The sequence below is a fragment of the Babylonia areolata genome, chromosome 10 (genome assembly GCF_041734735.1).
Source record: "Babylonia areolata isolate BAREFJ2019XMU chromosome 10, ASM4173473v1, whole genome shotgun sequence".
Lineage (NCBI taxonomy): Eukaryota > Metazoa > Mollusca > Gastropoda > Neogastropoda > Buccinidae > Babylonia > Babylonia areolata.
In genome coordinates, this window is record NC_134885.1 from 14,798,250 (window position 1) to 14,818,685 (window position 20,436).

Genomic DNA, 20,436 nt, shown 5'->3' on the forward strand with positions numbered 1-20,436 from the left:
CTCATCTGTTTCAAAAGATCTCTGAGATGTTTTGGTGGTCTCAGCCAGATTGGGTGCAATCTTTACAATGTGATTGACCATATTCAGTAGTCTGTGCACTTCAGCCTCGTTTTTTATGGCCTTGGCTGTTTAGATATTGCCATCACGTTCTCTGGGTCAATGTCAATTCCTTCTTTTGATATAATATGCCCAAGAAAATGGATGGTGTAACCAGCAGAGACACATTTTTCATTGAGGGTCACTCCAGCATCTTTCTTTCTCTGAAGGACTGATCGGAGTCGTTCGTCAGGTTCCTCTTTACCATTTCCAATGATTAATTAATATATCATCTCTGTCACAGATGACTCCTGCTATCCCTCAGAGAATGTGAGTCTTTCTCTCTGAAATATTTCAGATCTCGAATAAATTCCGAAAGGAAGACGTTTGAAACAACCTCACAAATGGAGCGATGAAACTTCCGAGGCTCTTCATTCAATGGTACCTGGAAGAATCCATTGTTGCAGTCTATTTTACTGAAAACAGTAGCTCCAGAAAGTTGTGCCAGAAGATGATCAGTTGTCGGAAGAGTACGCTTTTGTTGAGTTTTGTGAAAAAACACACAAATTTTGATTTTTCTATTTACTCTTGAAACAGCAACAATGGGAGCGCACCACTCTGCTGCCTCTACTTTATGTCTAAAAACGGTAAACGACGAGGAACTGCGATCGAGAAAGGTCATGCATTTATGTCTAAACTGATTTAGTATGAAGGTTTCACTTTGCCTATTTTATGTCTGCTGTCGGGCAAAACAACAGTTAGCGACTTGTCCTAGAAGTTGGTGTCCAGTTCGCAGTGACAGACTTTTGGGTCAGCCCTCATTCAAACCAGATGTCATTTTAGTATGAAACATTCGTTCAAAAAAAAACACACCCCAAAACAAAAACAAAAAGAAAAGAAAACAACAACAAACAACAACAACAAACAAACAAAAAACACCACAAAAAAACAAAAACAAAAAAACACACACACACACAAACACACATTCAGAGCAAAGTCAATTACATATAGCATACATAGGACAAGGGAATCAAAACAGCGTGAACAAAAATTAGAAAACGAAATACAAAATTTAGAGAGAAAGTCACCCATAAACGAAGGTGATCTAATACTGCTGAATGAGAAAAAAAATTACATCTAGCTGAATTTAGGAAAACAAAAATGGAAGGAATATTTTTAAGGTCTAAGGCAAGATGGGCATCTCAAGGGGAAAAAATAGATAAATATTTTTGTTCATTGGAGAAAAGACACTTTGTAAGCAAACAGATGTTGAAACTGGTGAAAGAGACGGTAGAGTTTTATCGGATAGAGAAGAAATGTTAGAAGAAACAAAGACGTTTTACGAGGAACTTTATAAAAAAAGAAATTGTATAATGATAGATATCGATCTTTACACAAAAGTACCAACATTGAATAAAGACGAATCTGACGAATTAGAGGGACTGATAAGTAAAGAAGAAGCTTCACAAGCATTAAAAAACATACAAAACGACAAAAGCCCAGGAACTGACGGAATGACTGTTAATTTTTTTTTAAGTTCTTTTGGAGACAGCTAGGAGATTTTGTAATTCGATCACTAAATGAGGGCTTTACTAAAGGGGAAATGTCTATCACACAAAAAGAAGGACTTGTAATATGTTTACTGAAGGGAGATAAACCTATGGAATACTTAACAAACTGGCGACCAATTTCTCTCCTTAATATCACTTATAAAATTGGGTCAACTTGTATTGCAAACCGGATGAAAACAGTATTACCAAAACTTATTCACGAGGACCAGACAGGGTTTATAGCAGGACGCTACATAGGAGACAATATACGAACATTGTACGACGTGATAAACTAGAAAAAAGAAACCTGCCTGGTCTTTTAGTCTCCATAGACTTTGAGAAAGCCTTTGACTCTGTCAATTGGAATTATATTCAAAATGTTCTGAAAGCGTTTGGTTTTGGAAAGGATATTAGTCAATGGATACATACATTTTATAATAATATCAAAACCTATGTGATAGTTTACGGAAAAAGGTCTCGAAGCTTCCCCATAGACAGAGGGTGTAGACAAGGGGATCCACTATCACCCTATTTATTTGTATTGTGTGCAGAGATACTAGCATGTAAAATTCGGGAAGATGAAGAAATTAAAGGGATACAGATTTCAGACATAGAATTCAAAATAAGCCAGTTTGCAGATGACACTTCATTCACGCTTGACGGAGATAGAAAATCTTACAATCAGTTATTTGATACATTAAATTCTTTTGAAGAAATTTCAGGTTTAAAATTAAATATTGAAAAAACAGTTAATGTATGGTTAGGTAGAAATAAGAATTCAAATGTAAAGTATTTAACAGAAAAACGTATCAATTGGAATCCTAAGAAATTTAAAATCCTTGGCATTTGGTTTATGAATGATCTACCACGCTTGACAGAATTTAACGTAGAAGACAAACTAATGGAAGTTAGAAATTTATTCAAGATTTGGTCTAAACGATCGTGTACACCACTAGGAAGGGTAGCTATATTAAAATCCCTCGTACTGTCTAAACTAGTATACTTGTGGATGTTGTTACCAAACCCACCAGACAGTGAAATTAAAAAACTTCAGAATATGTGTCTTGAATTTGTATGGGACAAGAAGCCGGACAAAGTAAAACGAATACACTCAGTTCACAGTATTGAAAATGGGGACATTGGATTACCAAGCATACATGCATTTATACAAGCACTGAAACTGTCCCTCTATGTAGGAAATTTCAAATAGAAAAAGAATATTACAAACCACTTGCCCGGAAATAGCTAGGTTAAACTGCTATGGCTCGAAGAGGTTCTTAAAAGATAATTATAATAACTTTTGGAAAGACGCTATGAAAGCTTATGACAATTTCAACACACACACTGAACTAGATAACAGTAAAGAGTTATTAGCTGAACCCATCTTTTTCAATGCTAAATTTAGAATCAACAACAATCCTTTTCATTTTAATAACTGGACAGCAAAAAATGCATTTTTCGTGCATGATATTCTGGATGAAAACTGCCAGTTTTTAAGGCAGGAAGACTTTTTTTTAAGAAGTGGGGAATAAGAACGAATTACCTTAATTACCTTAGTTGCATTCAATCAATCAAAGAATACACCAGAAAAAGAAATATAGTGTTAGAGAATCATCACAACAATGAAAATAGTAGGGCGTTAGAAACCATTTGTGGGGTAAAAAAGGGAACACAGATTATTACGATATGATCTTGGAGAAAAACGAAATTTTTGATATGAAAGCTTTTATGAAATGGGAAAATAGGTTAGGTACTCAGACTGACTGGAAGAAAACATTGAAAAAGATAAATAGAATCAAAGAAATAAAGATGAAATGGTTTCAGCTTAGAATATGTCATGGAATTTTAGTATCAAATATTGTCCTAAAAAATATGGGTGTAGTTGACGATGACAAATGTAATTTCTGTTATACTGAAAAAGACACAGTGCAACATTATTTATGGTTTTATCCAGTTTCGCAAACCTTTTGGCAGGATTTTAATAAGTTATTGAGAGAGAAATGTGAAAACTGTGAACGACTGTCATTGAACTTTGAATTGGCATTGTTTGGAACTGATGATAAAAATACAATGGATGATACTTTAGTTTTAATGTTATTTTGGGCAAAAGTTTTTATACACAGGAGTAGAATCAACCAAATAAAACCAACTCTGCAAGCATTCCTGCTTGACCTCAAGTATAGATACAAGTTAGAAAAGCATGTACACACAATGGAAATGAAGTACTGTGATTTTGTTAAAAAAATGGCTACCATACTCTGTGCTGGTAATAGAACATTGAGTAAAATGAAAACTGTCATCATAATACAGTATATGAATGATGCATGTTTGATAGAATTTTTAACAATATCAGAAATGAATATACTGCAAAATTTGACATGTTTGTACTTTAATTTTGATAAAAGAAGCAAGCTGCCACAAGTAATGGATAACATAATTATATTAATCCTTTAATAACACTTTATAAAAAAAAAAAAAATAAACAACAACAACAACAACAACAAAAACACAAAAAACGGGTGCTCCTTGAAGCTATGTCAACATGAATACATGCCATGATGTGACATTTGGTATCTTGTTTATCTTGTTCTTTATTATTTGTTATTGTTCTTCATCTTATTATTACTATTATAAGTATTATCATATTGAAAAATAACCCTTGTATCTCAACAATTAATGATTTTTTTCGATGATCATTGATGGACCAAATGTTTTGTTTGCTATGTGAATGTTGAATCACACTGATGTCGTGAAATGTCAAAATATAACCTTGTGTACAAGGGGGGGGGGGGGAGAGAAAAAAAAGACACACCATAAAAAAAACACACAAACACACACACACACACAAAAAAAAAAAAACACACACACACATTTACTCATGACAATTTTTTTTTCCCAACTATGACAGTTCCTGAACGAACGTATGTACTTAGGTTTGGCAACCATATTCAAGACATCTATTCTTGGCATTCACAGTACCAGGAAAGAAAAAATTATGCGGGAAGTATCGTGATGAAAAGTAGAAATATGTATCTTAACTCTGAACTCAAACACACACAAGCTAACCAGCCATCTCAAAACAGTAAAAGTGAATAGGTATTGCTGGGGTTCGAAACAAAACGTGCAAACAACGTTAAGTAACAAAACGAAAGAGGGACCCACCACAGATGTAGTGTTACCACGTCACCCCCACAGATGTTGTGTTACCACGTCACCACCACCCACCACAGATATAGTGTTACCACGTCATCTCCACAGATGTAGTGTTACCACGTCACCACCACATATATAGTGTTACCACGTCACCCCCACAGATGTAGTGTTACCACATCACCACCACAGATGTAGAGTTACCACGTCACCACCACAGACGTAGTGTTACCACGTCACCTCTACAGATGTAGTGTTACCACGTCACCCCCACAGATGTTGTGTTACCACGTCACCACCACCCACCACAGACATAGTGTTACCACGTCACCCCCACCAACCACAGATGTAGTGTTACCACGTCACCTCCACAGATATAGTGTTACCACGTCACCACTACAGATATAGTGTTACCACATCACCCCCATAGATGTAGAGTTACCACGTCACTCCCACAGATGTAGTGTTACCACGTCACCTCCACAGATGTAGTGTTACCACGTCACCCCCACAGATATAGTGTTACCACGTCACCTCCACAGATGAAGTGTTACCACGTTACCTCCACAGATGTAGTGTTACCTCCACAGATGTAGTGTTACCACGTCACCCCCACAGATGTAGTGTTACCACGTCACCTCCACAGATGTAGTGTTACCACGTCACCCACAGATATAGTGTTACCACGTCACCCCCCCCCCCCCCCAGACAGTGTTACCACGTCACCCCCACAGATATAGAGTTACCACGTCACCCCCACAGATATTGAGTTACCACGTCACCCCCACAGATGTAATGTTACCACGTAACCTCCACAGATGTAGTGTTACCACGTCACCCCCACAGATATAGAGTTACCACGTCACCCCCACAGATATTGAGTTACCACGTCACCACCACACATACAATGTTACCACGTCACCACCACAGATATAGTGTTACCACGTCACCCCCACTCATGCAGTGTTACCACGTCACCACCACACATACAGTGCTACCACGTCACCACCACACATACAGTGTTACCACTTCACCCCCACAGATAAAGTGTTACCACGTCACCACAACACATACAGTGTTACCACGTCACCCCCACACATACAGTGTTACCACTTCACCCCCACAGATAAAGTATTACCACGTCACCCCCACACATACAGTGTTACCACGTCACCCCCACAGATGTAGTGTTACCACGTCACCACCACACATACAGTGGTACCACGTCATCCCCACCCACCACAGATATAGTGTTACCACGTCGCCACCACACATACAGTGTTACCACGTCACCACCACACATACAGTGTTACCACTTCACCCCCACAGATATAGTGTTACTACGTCACCCCCACACATACAGTGTTACCACGTCACCACCACACATACAGTGTTACCACGTCACCCCCACACATACAGTGTTACCACGTCACCCCCACAGATATAGTGTTACTACGTCACCCCCACACATACAGTGTTACCACGTCACCACCATACATACAGTGTTACCACGTCACCACCACACATACAGTGTTACCAGTGTTACCACGTCACTACCACACATAGAGTGTTACCACGTCACCACCACACATACAGTGTTACCACGTCACCACCACACATACAGTGTTACCACTTCACCCCCACAGATAAAGTGTTACTACGTCACCCCCACACATACAGTGTCACCACGTCACCACCACACATACAGTGGTACCACGTCAGCCCCACTCACCACAGATATAGTGTTACCACGTCACCACCACACATACAGTGTTACCACGTCACCCCCACTCATACAGTGTCACCACGTCACCACCACACATACAGTGGTACCACGTCAGCCCCACTCACCACAGATATAGTGTTACCACGTCACCACCACACATACAGTGTTACCACGTCACCACCACACATACAGTGTTACCAGTGTTACCACGTCACCACCACACATACAGTGTTACCACGTCACCACCACACATACAGTGTTACCACGTCACCACCACACATACAGTGTTACCACGTCACCACAACACATACAGTGTTACCAGTGTTACCACGTCACCACCACACATACAGTGTTACCACGCCACCACCATACATACAGTGTTACCACGTCACCACCACACATACAGTGTTACCACGTCACCACCACACATATAGTGTTACCACGTCACCCCCACACATACAGTGTTACCACGTCACCCCCACACATACAGTGTTACCACGTCACCACCACACATACAGTGTTACAACGTCACCACCACACATACAGTGTTACCACGTCACCCCCACAGATATAGTGTTACCACTTCACCCCCACAGATATAGTGTTACCACGTCACCACCACACATACAGTGTTACCACTTCACCCCCACAGATAAAGTGTTACTACGTCACCCCCACACATACAGTGTTACCACGTCACCCCCACACATACAGTGTTACCACGTCACCACCACACATACAGTGGTACCATGTCACCCCCACCCACCACAGATATAGTGTTACCACGTCACCACCACACATACAGTGTTACCACTTCACCCCCACAGATAAAGTGTTACCACGTCACCCCCACACATACAGTGTTACCACGTCACCCCCACACATACAGTGTTACCACGTCACCACCACACATACAGTGGTACCATGTCACCCCCACCCACCACAGATATAGTGTTACCACGCACTCGCAGTACACAGCCATGACGGTAGGGGTGGTTTCTTGTCATTTCATAAAAAGGACAACAGCGACGACCATGAAGACCATGACAATGAGGATGGCGTTAGCGAAGAAATCGACGATAGTGACACAGAAACTTACACTTGTTTCTTCTATTTCACGTCAGACGGATTATTGCAATGCACCAACAATCTCAAATTCAATATCGGAATAACAGTTGACAACAGAATTATGGTTATGAGTAGAATTCGAGCAAAAATGTAGCCGCAAGAAATGACACAAATCTTTCCCAATGGATGTTTGGAATAACCTCGAAATGAAACAACTTTCCAATTAAATGTCATAGAAAAAGGTGTTCCACAATGCTAGGGAGTGTATTCATCTGTTTGTGTTAGCATCCACTTGCATGCACTACCTCATTCATGTTAGCTTCTCGTTTTCAGAGAAATCACCCAGAATACGATTCAAAGCTGACAGATATGGAAAACAAGCAAACCAAACAAACAGGCATAAAGACACACACAGGCATAAGGACACACGCACGCACGCACACACACACACACACACACACGATACACGTCATCAAGATGGTGGAAAGCGCAGGACGATAAGTTTTCCCTGTCGGAGACTGTGTGAACTGCACAGAAATGACAGGAACTAAAAGCATGGGAAGTGTATACACTACACAGGAACTAACGCCAGTGAGATGTAAATCTAGATCTTCAAGCACGAGTGAACCGAAGACTGATAAGAAAAAAAAGAAAATTCAAGCGGAACAAAGGACAACGACAATGACTGCCAGACACACGAAACCCAAAGCCGCGGACCCCAGTCTTCTTCGAGTGCCATCAACAAGGAGCTGGTCAAGAAAATTTCAGATATGAATGAAGTTATGTCTTCTTTGTGTGTGCGGATTTCATCGCTGGAAGAGACATCTACAAGGCACATGGCTGGTGGGTGGAGAGATCAAGGAAAAAACGGTCAGTGACGCACACACGCAAACAAACATAATCACGAAAGCAGACACAAAAGACACCCATCAGACATACGTGGATGTGCTGAAGCAATGTCCGAAGCATCAGCAGAGTGGACATCCGATGCCACAAAGACAACCGACAAACAAAATCAAAACAACGACTACAAAAACAAAGCAGAAAGAAAAGAACGAAAATGACGTCAACAACAAGAGGAATGACGATCTAAAACAAAATTACGCGACACCGTCTTCTGCCCCTGTTCAGTCTGGTAGCGAACAAGATCTGCCAACAGCTCTCATCATTCATGATTCCCTGTTGAAAGGCATTCAACCAAAACGACTTGGACAGTCTTACGGAATAAATGCGCACTGTGTCAAAGCTAGCACCACCGAAGAGTTAGAGAAAAGATTAGATTCCGCCACATCAAAAGAAAACCAATCACCTGATGCGATCCTGATCCATTGTGGAATCAATGATATCAAAGCAAAAGACGCAACCACAGCATGCAATTCACTCATCACATCAGCTAAGAAAATTTCCCGCAAAAACATCAAAATAATAATCAGCAAGATTGCTCCCACCAAAGATAAAAAATTAGAAAACAAAAGAAACCTCTTCAATGCTTTATTATCTGTCGACCTGCAAGACAACAGTGAAATAACACTTATATCAAATGAAAATCTGAATACCAGCTACAGCTACATACAAGACACGATCCACACCAGCCAGAGAGGTACCAGTGTTCTTGCAAGTAACATCGGCAGACACCTGCGGGACCTCTTCTGGGAGCCCCCACGGCGACCGGCAAGGCCAAGGAGCAACAGGATGACCTCAGTCCACAACATCCCTCCCGTTACAGCCATATGTACATTGCTGAACATCAGAACCCGTGGTTGAACCGCTACGAACTGTTGTATAACTATTAATGGAAAGTCCGTCAGCTATGTATGTTCACATGAACTCTGACAGCACCGATTCCTGCTGGTGAAGTATATCTAGTTTGTACTGAATCCATCATTTGAGGACGTGAACGCAAATTGAAACTTCATTAATTCACCCCTCCCACCCCGCCCCCTGTTATTCACATTAACTTTATCATTTTTGTTTCCCTGTTTAATCACATTTAGTAATTGTTACTGTTAATTGTAATTGCATCATAGTTATACATTTCTTGGTAGTTTTCTACCTTTTCTGTTTCCTCTTCCCGCTCCCCTCCCAATTGATTGTTTTTGAACACAAACGATCCTGTGCCATCACCGTCGAACGTCTTCATTAACGTCATCATCATTAATCTTGATCGTCGTTCTCGTCGTCCGCCACATCTTTTTCTCTCTCATTTTTCTTTAAGATTTGTATTTGGAAAAGAACAAACCCGATGACAAATGAAATGTTCAATAGAAATAAAAGTGACTTCCCACGCTTTAAAAGACAAGAAACCAAACCCGATGACAATGGAGATGTTTAAAAAATAAAATGAAATAGAGGTGATTTCACCCAACACTTTCTCGCTATTTAGAGAAGGAGTGGCAGAGAAACGACCACACTTTCTCGGTGTCCCACGCGTTATTACAGAGTGAAAGAAAGCGCGGGTTAATAACCCCAATCAACCACAGACGGTGTGTTACCACGTCACACCCAGCCACTACAGACATGTTTTTTAACCACATGTTTTTCAACGCACTCGCAGTACACGGTCATGTCGGCGCTACACCACCGTCTCTCCATGTCGGATACGAGGAGTGTTCCATGCATACTGCCAGCGATCAAATTGCCGAAGATCTGGTTCTCCTGCTCCACGCCGTCCTCTATAAACAGCCCGTGTCCCAGGTGTTTGTAGCACACGTTGTTCGAAACCTAAAGGACATGCATAAGGAAACACACACACACACACACACACACACAGATACATACACACACGCAGACACATACAAACACATGCAAGGACGCATGCACTCACACACACGCGCGCGCACACACGTCCAGTATCACTCTTAGTGAAAAGACGTAAAATATATCTACACACACATATACACAAACGCGCGCCACACCATACAAATATTTGAAAATAAAAAGTATGATTAAAAAGAACACCTCAGATCAAACGATGCCGTGGCAGCGATGAACGGGCTTCTTTCCCGTCTGTCCTCACGGCCAACTTATACTGTTGTGTCTGTTCATCTGTGTGTCCGCTGTTCATCTGCATGTCTGCTAAGCGGGGTGGACTGGTGGTAATACGCCAAACGAGGAAACTTGTCTTTTGTTGGAGTCCCATATGCGCACGGGACTTTTACTCCCCCCTCTAACAGACCTTCGCTAGTAGTATGGATGCTAGTCATTCGAGTGAGACCGAGGTCCTGTGTACAACGTGCATTTGGCGAACGTAAAAGAACCTACGGGAATAAAAGCGTAGCCTTTGGCATAATTCTGTGAAAAATCCACTTTGATGATAAAATACACCTGCAGTCAGAAATGAAAGGGTAGCATTTCACTGTGGTGAAGCGCTCTCCTAAAAAAGAGCAACCGGAATTTCTTACAGAATCTGTTGTCGGAAAAAAAATGACTATATAACATGTTACATTATGATACAATTCAGCACAATACAACACAAACATAGCACACCACAACGCAACATAGCTCAACACAAAACGACACAACATAACACTACGCAACACAGCACGACTTAAGACGACACAACACTTGCACTACACAGCACAACGTGACACAATACAAGATGGCACAGCAACACACACACACCCACACACACACACACAGAGCACAGCAAGAGACGACACAGCACAACACTGCACAGCATGATACAACATGACACTAGACACAACCAGACACAACACAACACAACGCGATGTGATAGGATCCAACTACCTCCAGCTGGTGGGTGCCATGAACGGTGAAACAGCGGGAGAAGGAATCCAGCACGATGTTCTCACGGATGTATGCATTTTTAGCCTCGTCAACCATATGGAAATGGATGGGGTACTTACCTGGAACGGGCAAAGCAAACATGCACTCAAGTAGAATGCACGCAGATACGCACTCGTGTCCATACGCAATAAAATACCCGAACGTGCATGGCACAGACATTCAAGTCAATATGTGCATATACGCACAGTCGAAGAGCATGTGAGTGAACACACACACACACACACACACACACACACACACACACACACACATGAAATTATCGCTCATATTTTGCAACATGAAAATATGTTAAAGTGCCATTCATCACTACTATCAAGTACAAAAAAGGTGTAGATTAAACACAATCATAATTCCTTATATGGAAATATGATTTTATCCTGAATGACTGTATAAAAACAGCATAATAAAGGATAGTGACAAAGTTTGACGTACCCATAATCTCTTGTTGACCCACGTGAGTTAGCTTCACGCCACGGATGTGAACAGATTTGAAACCTCTGACAATCTGCAGCGCAACACAAAATAGTTTTCAATGCATCCCACTAACCCCCACCCAACCAACCGCGGGAGGTGTGTGTGTGTGTGTGAGCGCGAGAGAGAGAAAGAAAAAAAGAGAAAGAGTGAGGGAGCATATTCCAATAATAATAAGACTAATGCGTATTCATAATTGCGTATCAAATATAACTATGCGGTTTACAATGATCATATCAACAAAAAACGCGGATATATCGCACAATACAATCAGTTGCGTTGATACTCATACTCTACTGGCCAAACGGACGGAGAACGAACATGGGTAACAACACAGAAGGAAACGAGGAAGTGATATGGTTCGACCCTTGGGTCTTCATCTGGAAAACAATGAAGCATACGAACGAAAACAGCCGAAACCACACACACACACACACACACACACACACACATGCCTCAGTGTGTCAGAGTATGCGTGAACGGGCCCAGAATATTTCACCAGCCTCTGTTCCCTAAAGATGGGGGACACCGTACAGAGCGCGTGTCAGGGAAAGCCTTCGGTGTTGCAAGATTTTAACCAACAAAACAAAAACAGGAGCAAACGTTCGGCAAAAATCTACCTTTCTCCAGCGTCCAGACAAGGACTTCACGAAAAAAGAATTAAAACCGGCATAACATTCTTACAAATTTTAACCTTCAACTGCTCACTCTCTCATACCTTAATATGGCCCCCAAAGGTGTCCCTGTGAAACTTGTCGCAAAGCTGCTTCTCTTTCGCGGCCTTGGTGCGGTCGGTGCATTTATCCTCAACGACCCCCTCAATGACAATGCCCCTGGACAGCAAGGCCACTTCCCCCCTCTCGTCCACGTTAAATGTGAAGTTTCCCCAGTGCGTGAACATCGAGGGAGCTGCAGGACACAAAAAAGTGAGGATGATGATGATCATCAAGGACTCTCCGTTCTTCCGCTGGTGACCGAATGTTTTGCGTTCCCAAATCTAACAGAGAGATATCTGGCAGGAAAGCTTTTAGTTCTTCACTGTTCCAATCTGGAGTTCACTGCCCTTTCTCAGTCCGTCACAGTCCCTAGCTCCCATCCTTTAAAACAAATCTAAAAACATACAATTTTTCAAGTGGTCCCAACTTCATTAAGGTAGTCTCCACTCCATCCCATATCTGCATTCTGTGTGTGTGTGTGTGTGTGTGTGTGTGTTTCTCTCTTGCTTGCTTTCCTTCTCTCTTTCTTTCTTTAAATTGAACGTCTTTTCGCTGTGTAGTGACATGACCCCAAAACGTTCATATGAGTGTGCGTGCGCATGAAAGGTTGGGGAGGGGTGGTGCATGAGGAGATGGTGGAATGAATGAAGTGACAGAGTGGTGAAAAGGAAAGGCTGGTGGGACATAAACATCCCTTCAACAGTACAAAACATGCCCAATGAAAGGTAGATACCATCTGGACTTTGATTCAAGCATTCGCAATTGTTTCGAAGTAATGAATAATTGTTCAGAACATATGCAAAGGACAAATAGGCCTACGTGTTTGTCTTGGTCTTCGTCATTGGACAAGTATGTGATAGACATTAACTTCTTTTCCGAATAAACACTATATACTTTCGCAAATTTTAGTTCGAGGGGGCTTTGAAAAACAACAACAAAACGCAATCGATAGATTAAACTTCTAACAACTGGTCTTGACTGAGAGATTAGTCAAGAAAGCACTGGGGTTGCTCGCAATAGCTGGCTATATAAAGTGACGGAATAATTGGCAGTCTGAAACTCTTAGCCTGTCTTAATGTCGGCCACAGGACACTTTTTCTTTGATATCTCTCTTGTACATGTTAGGCCGTCGCCCAAGCGCGTTGGCTGTGCATTTTTTTGTTTTTTGTAAAGCCTCGCAGTATTGCAACGAGAACGCCTGAAACCGCCAGCGATGTGTGGAGCTCGCACACGGGGGAACAAGCCTCCCGGGCATCAGGCATAACACTCCATAGTTCGAAAGCCACGTGCTGTCAGTGTCGCCCTGGCGATATTGTTGATACTGAAGAGGATATATTATGATTGACTGTTGCCATGAAATTACCCCCTCATGTTTTCCCAAAACTTCGTCTATTTATCTGTTTAGCACTATTACAACTCTGTTCTCATCGGTTGTCCACTAACACTCCTCAGACCACTACAGCAAGTACAAAACTCCGCTGCCAAAATTATTTATAAAGCAAAAAGATCCGCACACTGCACACCCTTCTAAAAGAGTTACACTGGTTACCCATAGAGCAAAGAATCAAATACGAATCCGCCTGTCTCTTTTACCATGTCATATCTGGAACTGCACCCTCATACCTCTCTGACAACTTTCAAATCTATGTACCTTCCCGTTCTCGTCGCTCTTGCCGATGATAGAACTTTCCGAGTCTCAAAATACAAAAGAGAGCAGCACGGTGGTTGAGCCTTTTCATCATCTGCTGTTCAAATATGGAACTCTTTGCCTCACCACGTCCGTCACAGCCCCTCACTGCCTTCCTTTAAATCTAACCTCAAGACTTTCCTCTTCCAGCAGCATTTCCGCTAGACCCTCTCTCATACATGAAAGTAGTTAGTTGATTGTGTAGGTATATTTGTGTACCCAAGCGCTTAGCTTCAGATAATGCTTCAGATAGCGCTCTTAGGCTTCAGATATTGGTTCATGCACAAGCTCTATAGCAGACGACGTTTTCGCAACTAATAGGGCATGTGCATTGATGTCAGTTGTTTGGTCTACACACATATGCATTATCTTATCCTATGTGGTTGCTTATAACAAACCAAGTGATAGTCTTTCCATGTAATATGTATACATGTGCTTTACTATTCACTTGTGCCGACATGTTTTGCTAATGACATTTGTTTGTGTTATTCCAGGCACTATCTTCTCCTTATTTCTCTATTCTCTTCTTCTTATAACTATTGTAAATAAAACAATAGAAAAACCCATTTGTGACTGGCCTCTATATTTTCCTGGCCTGTGCGCGGGAATTCTTGTCTATCCTTTATTTCAGTCAATCATCGTTAGTTGTTTTGTACCGTCCTCTTATATACCACTCAGGGTCATAACACGGCTACATTTGTAACGCTGTATAGTGTGTGCGTCGAATATATGGATGGATGCATGCATTCATGTATGTATTATGTATGCATGTATTATGTTTGTATTGTACGTACGAGTTTGTAAGCGCATATATATGTTTATTTGTATTTGTATTTCTTTTTATCACAACAGATTTCTCTGTGTGAAATTCGGGCTGCTCTCCCCAGGGAGAGCGCGTCACTACACTACAGCGCCACCCTCTTTTTTTTTCTTTTTTTTTTCCTGCGTGCAAGTTTGTTTTTGTTTTTTTTGTTTTGTTTTTTCCTTTCGAAGTGGATTTTTGTACAGAATTTTGCCAGGAACAACCCTTTTGTTGCCGTGAGTTCTTTTACGTGCTCTAAGTGCGTGCTGCACACGGGACCTCGGTTTATCGTCTCATCCGAATGACTAGCGTCCAGACCACCACTCAAGGTCTAGTGGAGGGGGAGAAAATATCGGCGGCTGAGCCGTGATTCGAACCAGCGCGCTCAGATTCTCTCGCTTCCTATGCGGACGCGTTACCTCTAGGCCATCACTCCACTGATTATGCATGGTCGTGAGTTGAGGACTGACTGTGTTTCGTATGCGTGTGAGTATGTGGATTGTAAAGCGCTTTGTGCAGTGTGTGTGTGTGTCCTGTAATGTTTGTGTGAGTGTTCAGTAGTATTTGTGTGTGTGATGTAATGTGGTGGGGTGGATTGGTGGTGGTGGTGGCAGCGTGTGCGTGTGTGTACAGTGTACTTGCATGTGTGGGTGGGAAAAAACGAAGTGCAGATAGTTTTAAAATAAGATATTTAGAAATCCAGTTATCCTCACTCCTCACCTCGAGATCGACCTTGAACTCATAACCTATGAACGAGAAAAGTAACTCTTCCCTGATACAGGGCATGTGCATTGAAAATAATGTTGTTGTCAACGTAACGTAAATAAAGTGTGGAACTCGCCTGCATCGTCTCTGAAGATTTAACCGTTAGAATGTTTTAGAGTGTTTATAACGTCATCACTCTGCCCTATCCTGACATAACGCTTACAATTTCAATCAAAAATAATGGTTCTCTGAATATTCTCATACGCGAATTACGAACGTTACAATGTGTGAGTTGATTTTCAAAGTTGGAAGTCAATGTTGTTTGGACGCTCGCAGAAATCACTCTGACAGTTTATGTGTCATCGAGGTCAGATGTAATAATAATCTTTTAATCGAAACAGTCCAATTATTTGATTCCAAAACACTTTGTTTTCATGCTTAAGCAACGTCGAACAAATGAATCGGAGTCCAGACAATGTCAGCCATTGTGTCTCGCGTGGAGCGGGCGGTCTCGTGATCGGTTGTTTCTTGCCTCTTGACGCCCCGTGTGTGCGATGGGCATGGGCCTTCAACATTGCTTTGCCTTTATGGCAGCCTGATCTGCCCGCTCATTTGTATAAATCCCACAGTGAGAAGGCACCCAGACGAAAATCACATGGATGTCTATCTAGATCAAACCTTGACAATGAACGACCAAATTTCATTCTTGTGTCGCTCATGTAATTTTCATCTCCGAAGGCTAGCCTCAGTCAGACCCGACATAACAGAGAAAAATATGGCCTCTGTATTGGAGACATACGAACCGCACAGAACATTAATATCCAGTTCTGAAAAGCTGCTTAAAGTTCCAAGGACTAATCTAAAATGCGCTGGAAATAGGTCTTTCAGAGCTCAGGTTCCGCAAGTGTGGAACTCTCTACCTTCATCTCTTAGAAATGCCTCTGATCTACATTTCTTTAAGTCAGATCTGAAAACTTACCTTTTCCGTAAGCATTTTTGTTCTGGGCGGAACGGTTAAACCAAGGTATGCCTGTTAACAAGTATTTTTGTTACTAGTATTTTTGTAAGCCTGTTTTAATGCATTGTGTATTTTATGTAGTTTTGGTCTTAGATGTGATGGCTTTTTTTTTTCTATCTGGTTATTTTTCGTGGGCGCGCGTGTGTATGTGTGTGTGTGCGGGCGTGCATGCATGTGTTTGTGAGGGTACAGTGCTCTGGTACGCGTGTGTAAGTGTGTAGGCATGTTAGTATGTCCGAACAGAATTATGTGTTAGAAAATAAGAAATATCTTAATGCTTATGAAATTTTGTTTTTCGTGCAGTTGATATTTAATGTCAGCGTGTGTGTGTCTGTGTGAGAGTGTTTATGTGTGTGTCTGTAAGGGAGTGACATCTATATATATATATATATATATATATGTGTGTGTGTGTGTGTGTGTGTGTGTGTGTGTGTGTGTGTCTGTGCGTGTGTTCTATGAAATCCATTTTGTTTTAATCTAAGCCTTATTTACTTCATAGCTTTTATAATCTGATTCATCTCTTAAGTGTGCTTTTTGACTCACTTGTGTAAACAAAGTGAGTCTATGTTTTAACCCGGTGTTCGGTTGTCTGTGTGTGTGTGTGTGTGTGTGTGTGTGTGTCCGTGTGTCTGTGTGTCCGTGGTAAACTTTAACATTGACATTTTCTCTGTAAATACTTTGTCAGTTGACACCAAATTAGGCATAAAAATAGGAAAAATTCAGTTCTTTCCAGTCATCTTGTTTAAAACAATATTGCACCTCTGGGATGGGCACAAAAATATAAAAAAAGAAGCCTAATTATATGCAAACTGCATTTACTGTTATATTTATATTTTTTTGTATTCTCTAAACTTAGCACTTTGACCTCATATTCTGACACAACAACAAGAGGAGTCATTATTATCATTTTTTGTTCAAACAGGAACTTCTTTTGCTAAGCATGGAATTTTTATTTATTTTGCAAACGTTTTGGTGCAGATAGTAAAGAAGGGAAATTACTCTGTAATTAATGCTAGAGGATTTAATTTATCACAAGTGAGTCTTGAAGGCCTTGCCTCTCTTGTTCATTAATATGAACACACTGGATGTTTTCCATTGTCAGATAGTGGTTGTCGTATTTTTTAAAGGCATGTTTATAGTCATCTGGATGATGTAAGGCGCTTTGAGCAGCATTGGTGCTGGATATCGCGCCATAGAAAAACTATGTATTATTATTATTATTTGATCGACAAAAGGTGTAGTGTGTTTTATTTTAGTAATCATCTCAAGGCGTGATTTTTTATTTTATTTTATGTATTTATGCAATATAAGATTTCATAATCATTGTATGAAACTCTAGTATGTGTATCAAAACAATAGGCATAGCCACAAACTCAGCAGTGAAGATAGAACAAATGTTTACACAACTAGTAAAATTGGTTTGGGTTAAAATCTGGAATTACAAAAATTGCTCCCGCTTATAGACTACAAGGACTGGATTGTTATGGTTCTTTTTGCAAAATCTGTGTCCGATACTAGAACTGTTTTAATTTTGGAGAATGTGTCATGAGGTATTGTATTTCTCTTTTTATCACAACAGATTTCTCTGTGTGAAATTCGGGCTGCTCTCCCCAAGGAGAGCGCGTCGCTACACTACAGCGCCACCTTTTTTTTGTATTTTTTCCTGCGTGCAGTTTTATTTGTTTTTCCTATCGAAGTGGATTTTTCTACAGGCAGGATCAACCCTTTTGTTGCCATGGGTTCTTTTACGTGCGCTAAGTGGATGCTGCACACGGGACCTTGGTTTATCGTCTCATCCGAATGACTAAGTAATTCGAAGTGAATTCCTCAAGCCGAAATTCCATGTACACCGACACGACACGAATCGCGCAAACAGTGAAGTTTGATCATCCGACAGTATGTGTCTCATCATCTGTTTGCTGACGATTCTCAGCTACGCGATTCTGTCATTCCTTCTGAAATTCCAAGCCTGGCTACTAACTTTAAAACCTGCATTGAAAAAGTGGCCAAGTGGATGAAACAAAACGAGCTTAAAATGAATGATGACAATACAAAACTCATGCTGACCGGCAAAAAAAAGAAAGAAAGAAAGAAAAAAGCTCAAGCAGCAGACAGATATAAAATGTTCTGACTTCAGAATTCCCCTTTCTAGTTCAGTCCGCAATCTTGGCTTTTACTCAGATTCATCTCTTACGATGGAGACTCATGTTAACCATTTGTGCTTAAGTAAAAATGCGCCCCTTCCTGTCTACTGACGCTGCCAACAAACAGGTTTCTGCCTTCATTCTGTCTCGCTTAAACTATTGCAATTCTCTCTTAGCTGGCCAACCGAATGACAAACTATACAAGCTCCAAAAATACAGGATGGTGCAGCTCGACTCGTCCTCAACAGGTCAAGGAGCGAGAGTGCTTGAGCTCTCTTCCGGCCACTTCACTGGCTACCTGTTCAAGCCAGAATTGAATACAAAGTTGCCACTCGCTGTTTTCAGTGTCTTAGTTGTGACACAACGCCCTAGTATCTCTCTGAACTTCTCAACCCATACTTACCTAACAGAACATAAAAATCTCTAGACTCCACCCAGCTAACTGTTCCCCGATAACTCCTAAACTCCTGTGGAAAGAGGTCATTCTCTGTCTTTGGTCCAGTAACTTGGAACTCTCTACCATTGCTCTCAGACAAACAACTCATCTTTCCACCTTCAAAGCAAATCTGGAAACGTACCTTCAAAAATATCTGCCAAAACTTTATCGTATCATTGTCTTAGTTCATGGCAACATGAGTGCGAATGATGAGCGATTCCGTATAATGGGCATGAGAGGCGGGGGTCAGGCAGAGGTTAGTGTGTGGTCTGAATGGTTGAACGATTGCTGTTTTTTTAATTATATATATTTTTTTTTTTTTTTTAACGCAAAAACACCATCTTTTAATATGTTTAAACATTTTAACTGTGATTGATCTTATCAGTAAAGACGAAAAAGTGTTAACACATCTGACATATTTTTTATGGTCCAATGCCGGTATTACAAAAGCGGTTCATCAAGAACAGAAGCATCTGTAAAAATAAATAAATAAATAAATAAATAAAAATAAAAATAAGAAGATAATTTCTTATTTTATTTTATGACAGGATAGCTCAAACAAATTAGGCGATTTGTTTTTTTCTGCAAGTGTGTGTGTGTGTGTCTGTGTGTCTGTGTGTGTCTGTGTCTGTGTGTGTGTTTCCGATGTTTCACAAATGAATCACAGCGTCATGTTAAAACAAAGGCGGAACTCTGCCGCGCCGTCTCGATGCTGTTTCGTATGTAACGATTCATGAATCGGGGGTTTCGTGTCCGAAACAGTCTATAACGTGTCGGTGCCGTGTATATGGAATTCCAGCTTTTGTCAAAACAGATTTTGCAACAGATACATTTCCGTGTTCACCAATGGGGTAATACTCCTGCTCCTCTATAAAATTCCTGAGATTGATGTGTGTGACTGGACTCCAAGAGCGATTTTACAAGTTTTGTAATCTGTACTTTGTGATCTTTTATGTCTTCTGGTGCACTAAAAAAACACCGCCTGAGCATATGTCAGTTTTGAACGCACAAGAGCGGTTAACATAGACATAAGCACTTTGACCTCCTGTCCTTAATGTTATTTGTTAACAACTTTTAGAAAATTCAGCCTTTTTCTCGCTTTGTTTAGTATATACTGGAT

The 20,436-nt window shown here is 41.0% G+C and overlaps 1 protein-coding gene across 1 annotated transcript in view; it reads right to left on the reverse strand.

Moving 5' to 3' along the window:
• The window catches only part of LOC143286665 (cell surface hyaluronidase CEMIP2-like), a 104,366-nt gene that overhangs the window by 59,034 nt on the left and 24,896 nt on the right, over nt 1-20,436 (reverse strand). Inside the window, 4 exon segments of the mRNA XM_076594301.1 lie at nt 10,079-10,251; nt 11,278-11,396; nt 11,770-11,842; nt 12,527-12,717. Of these exon segments, the coding sequence (XP_076450416.1) occupies nt 10,079-10,251; nt 11,278-11,396; nt 11,770-11,842; nt 12,527-12,717 (556 nt within the window).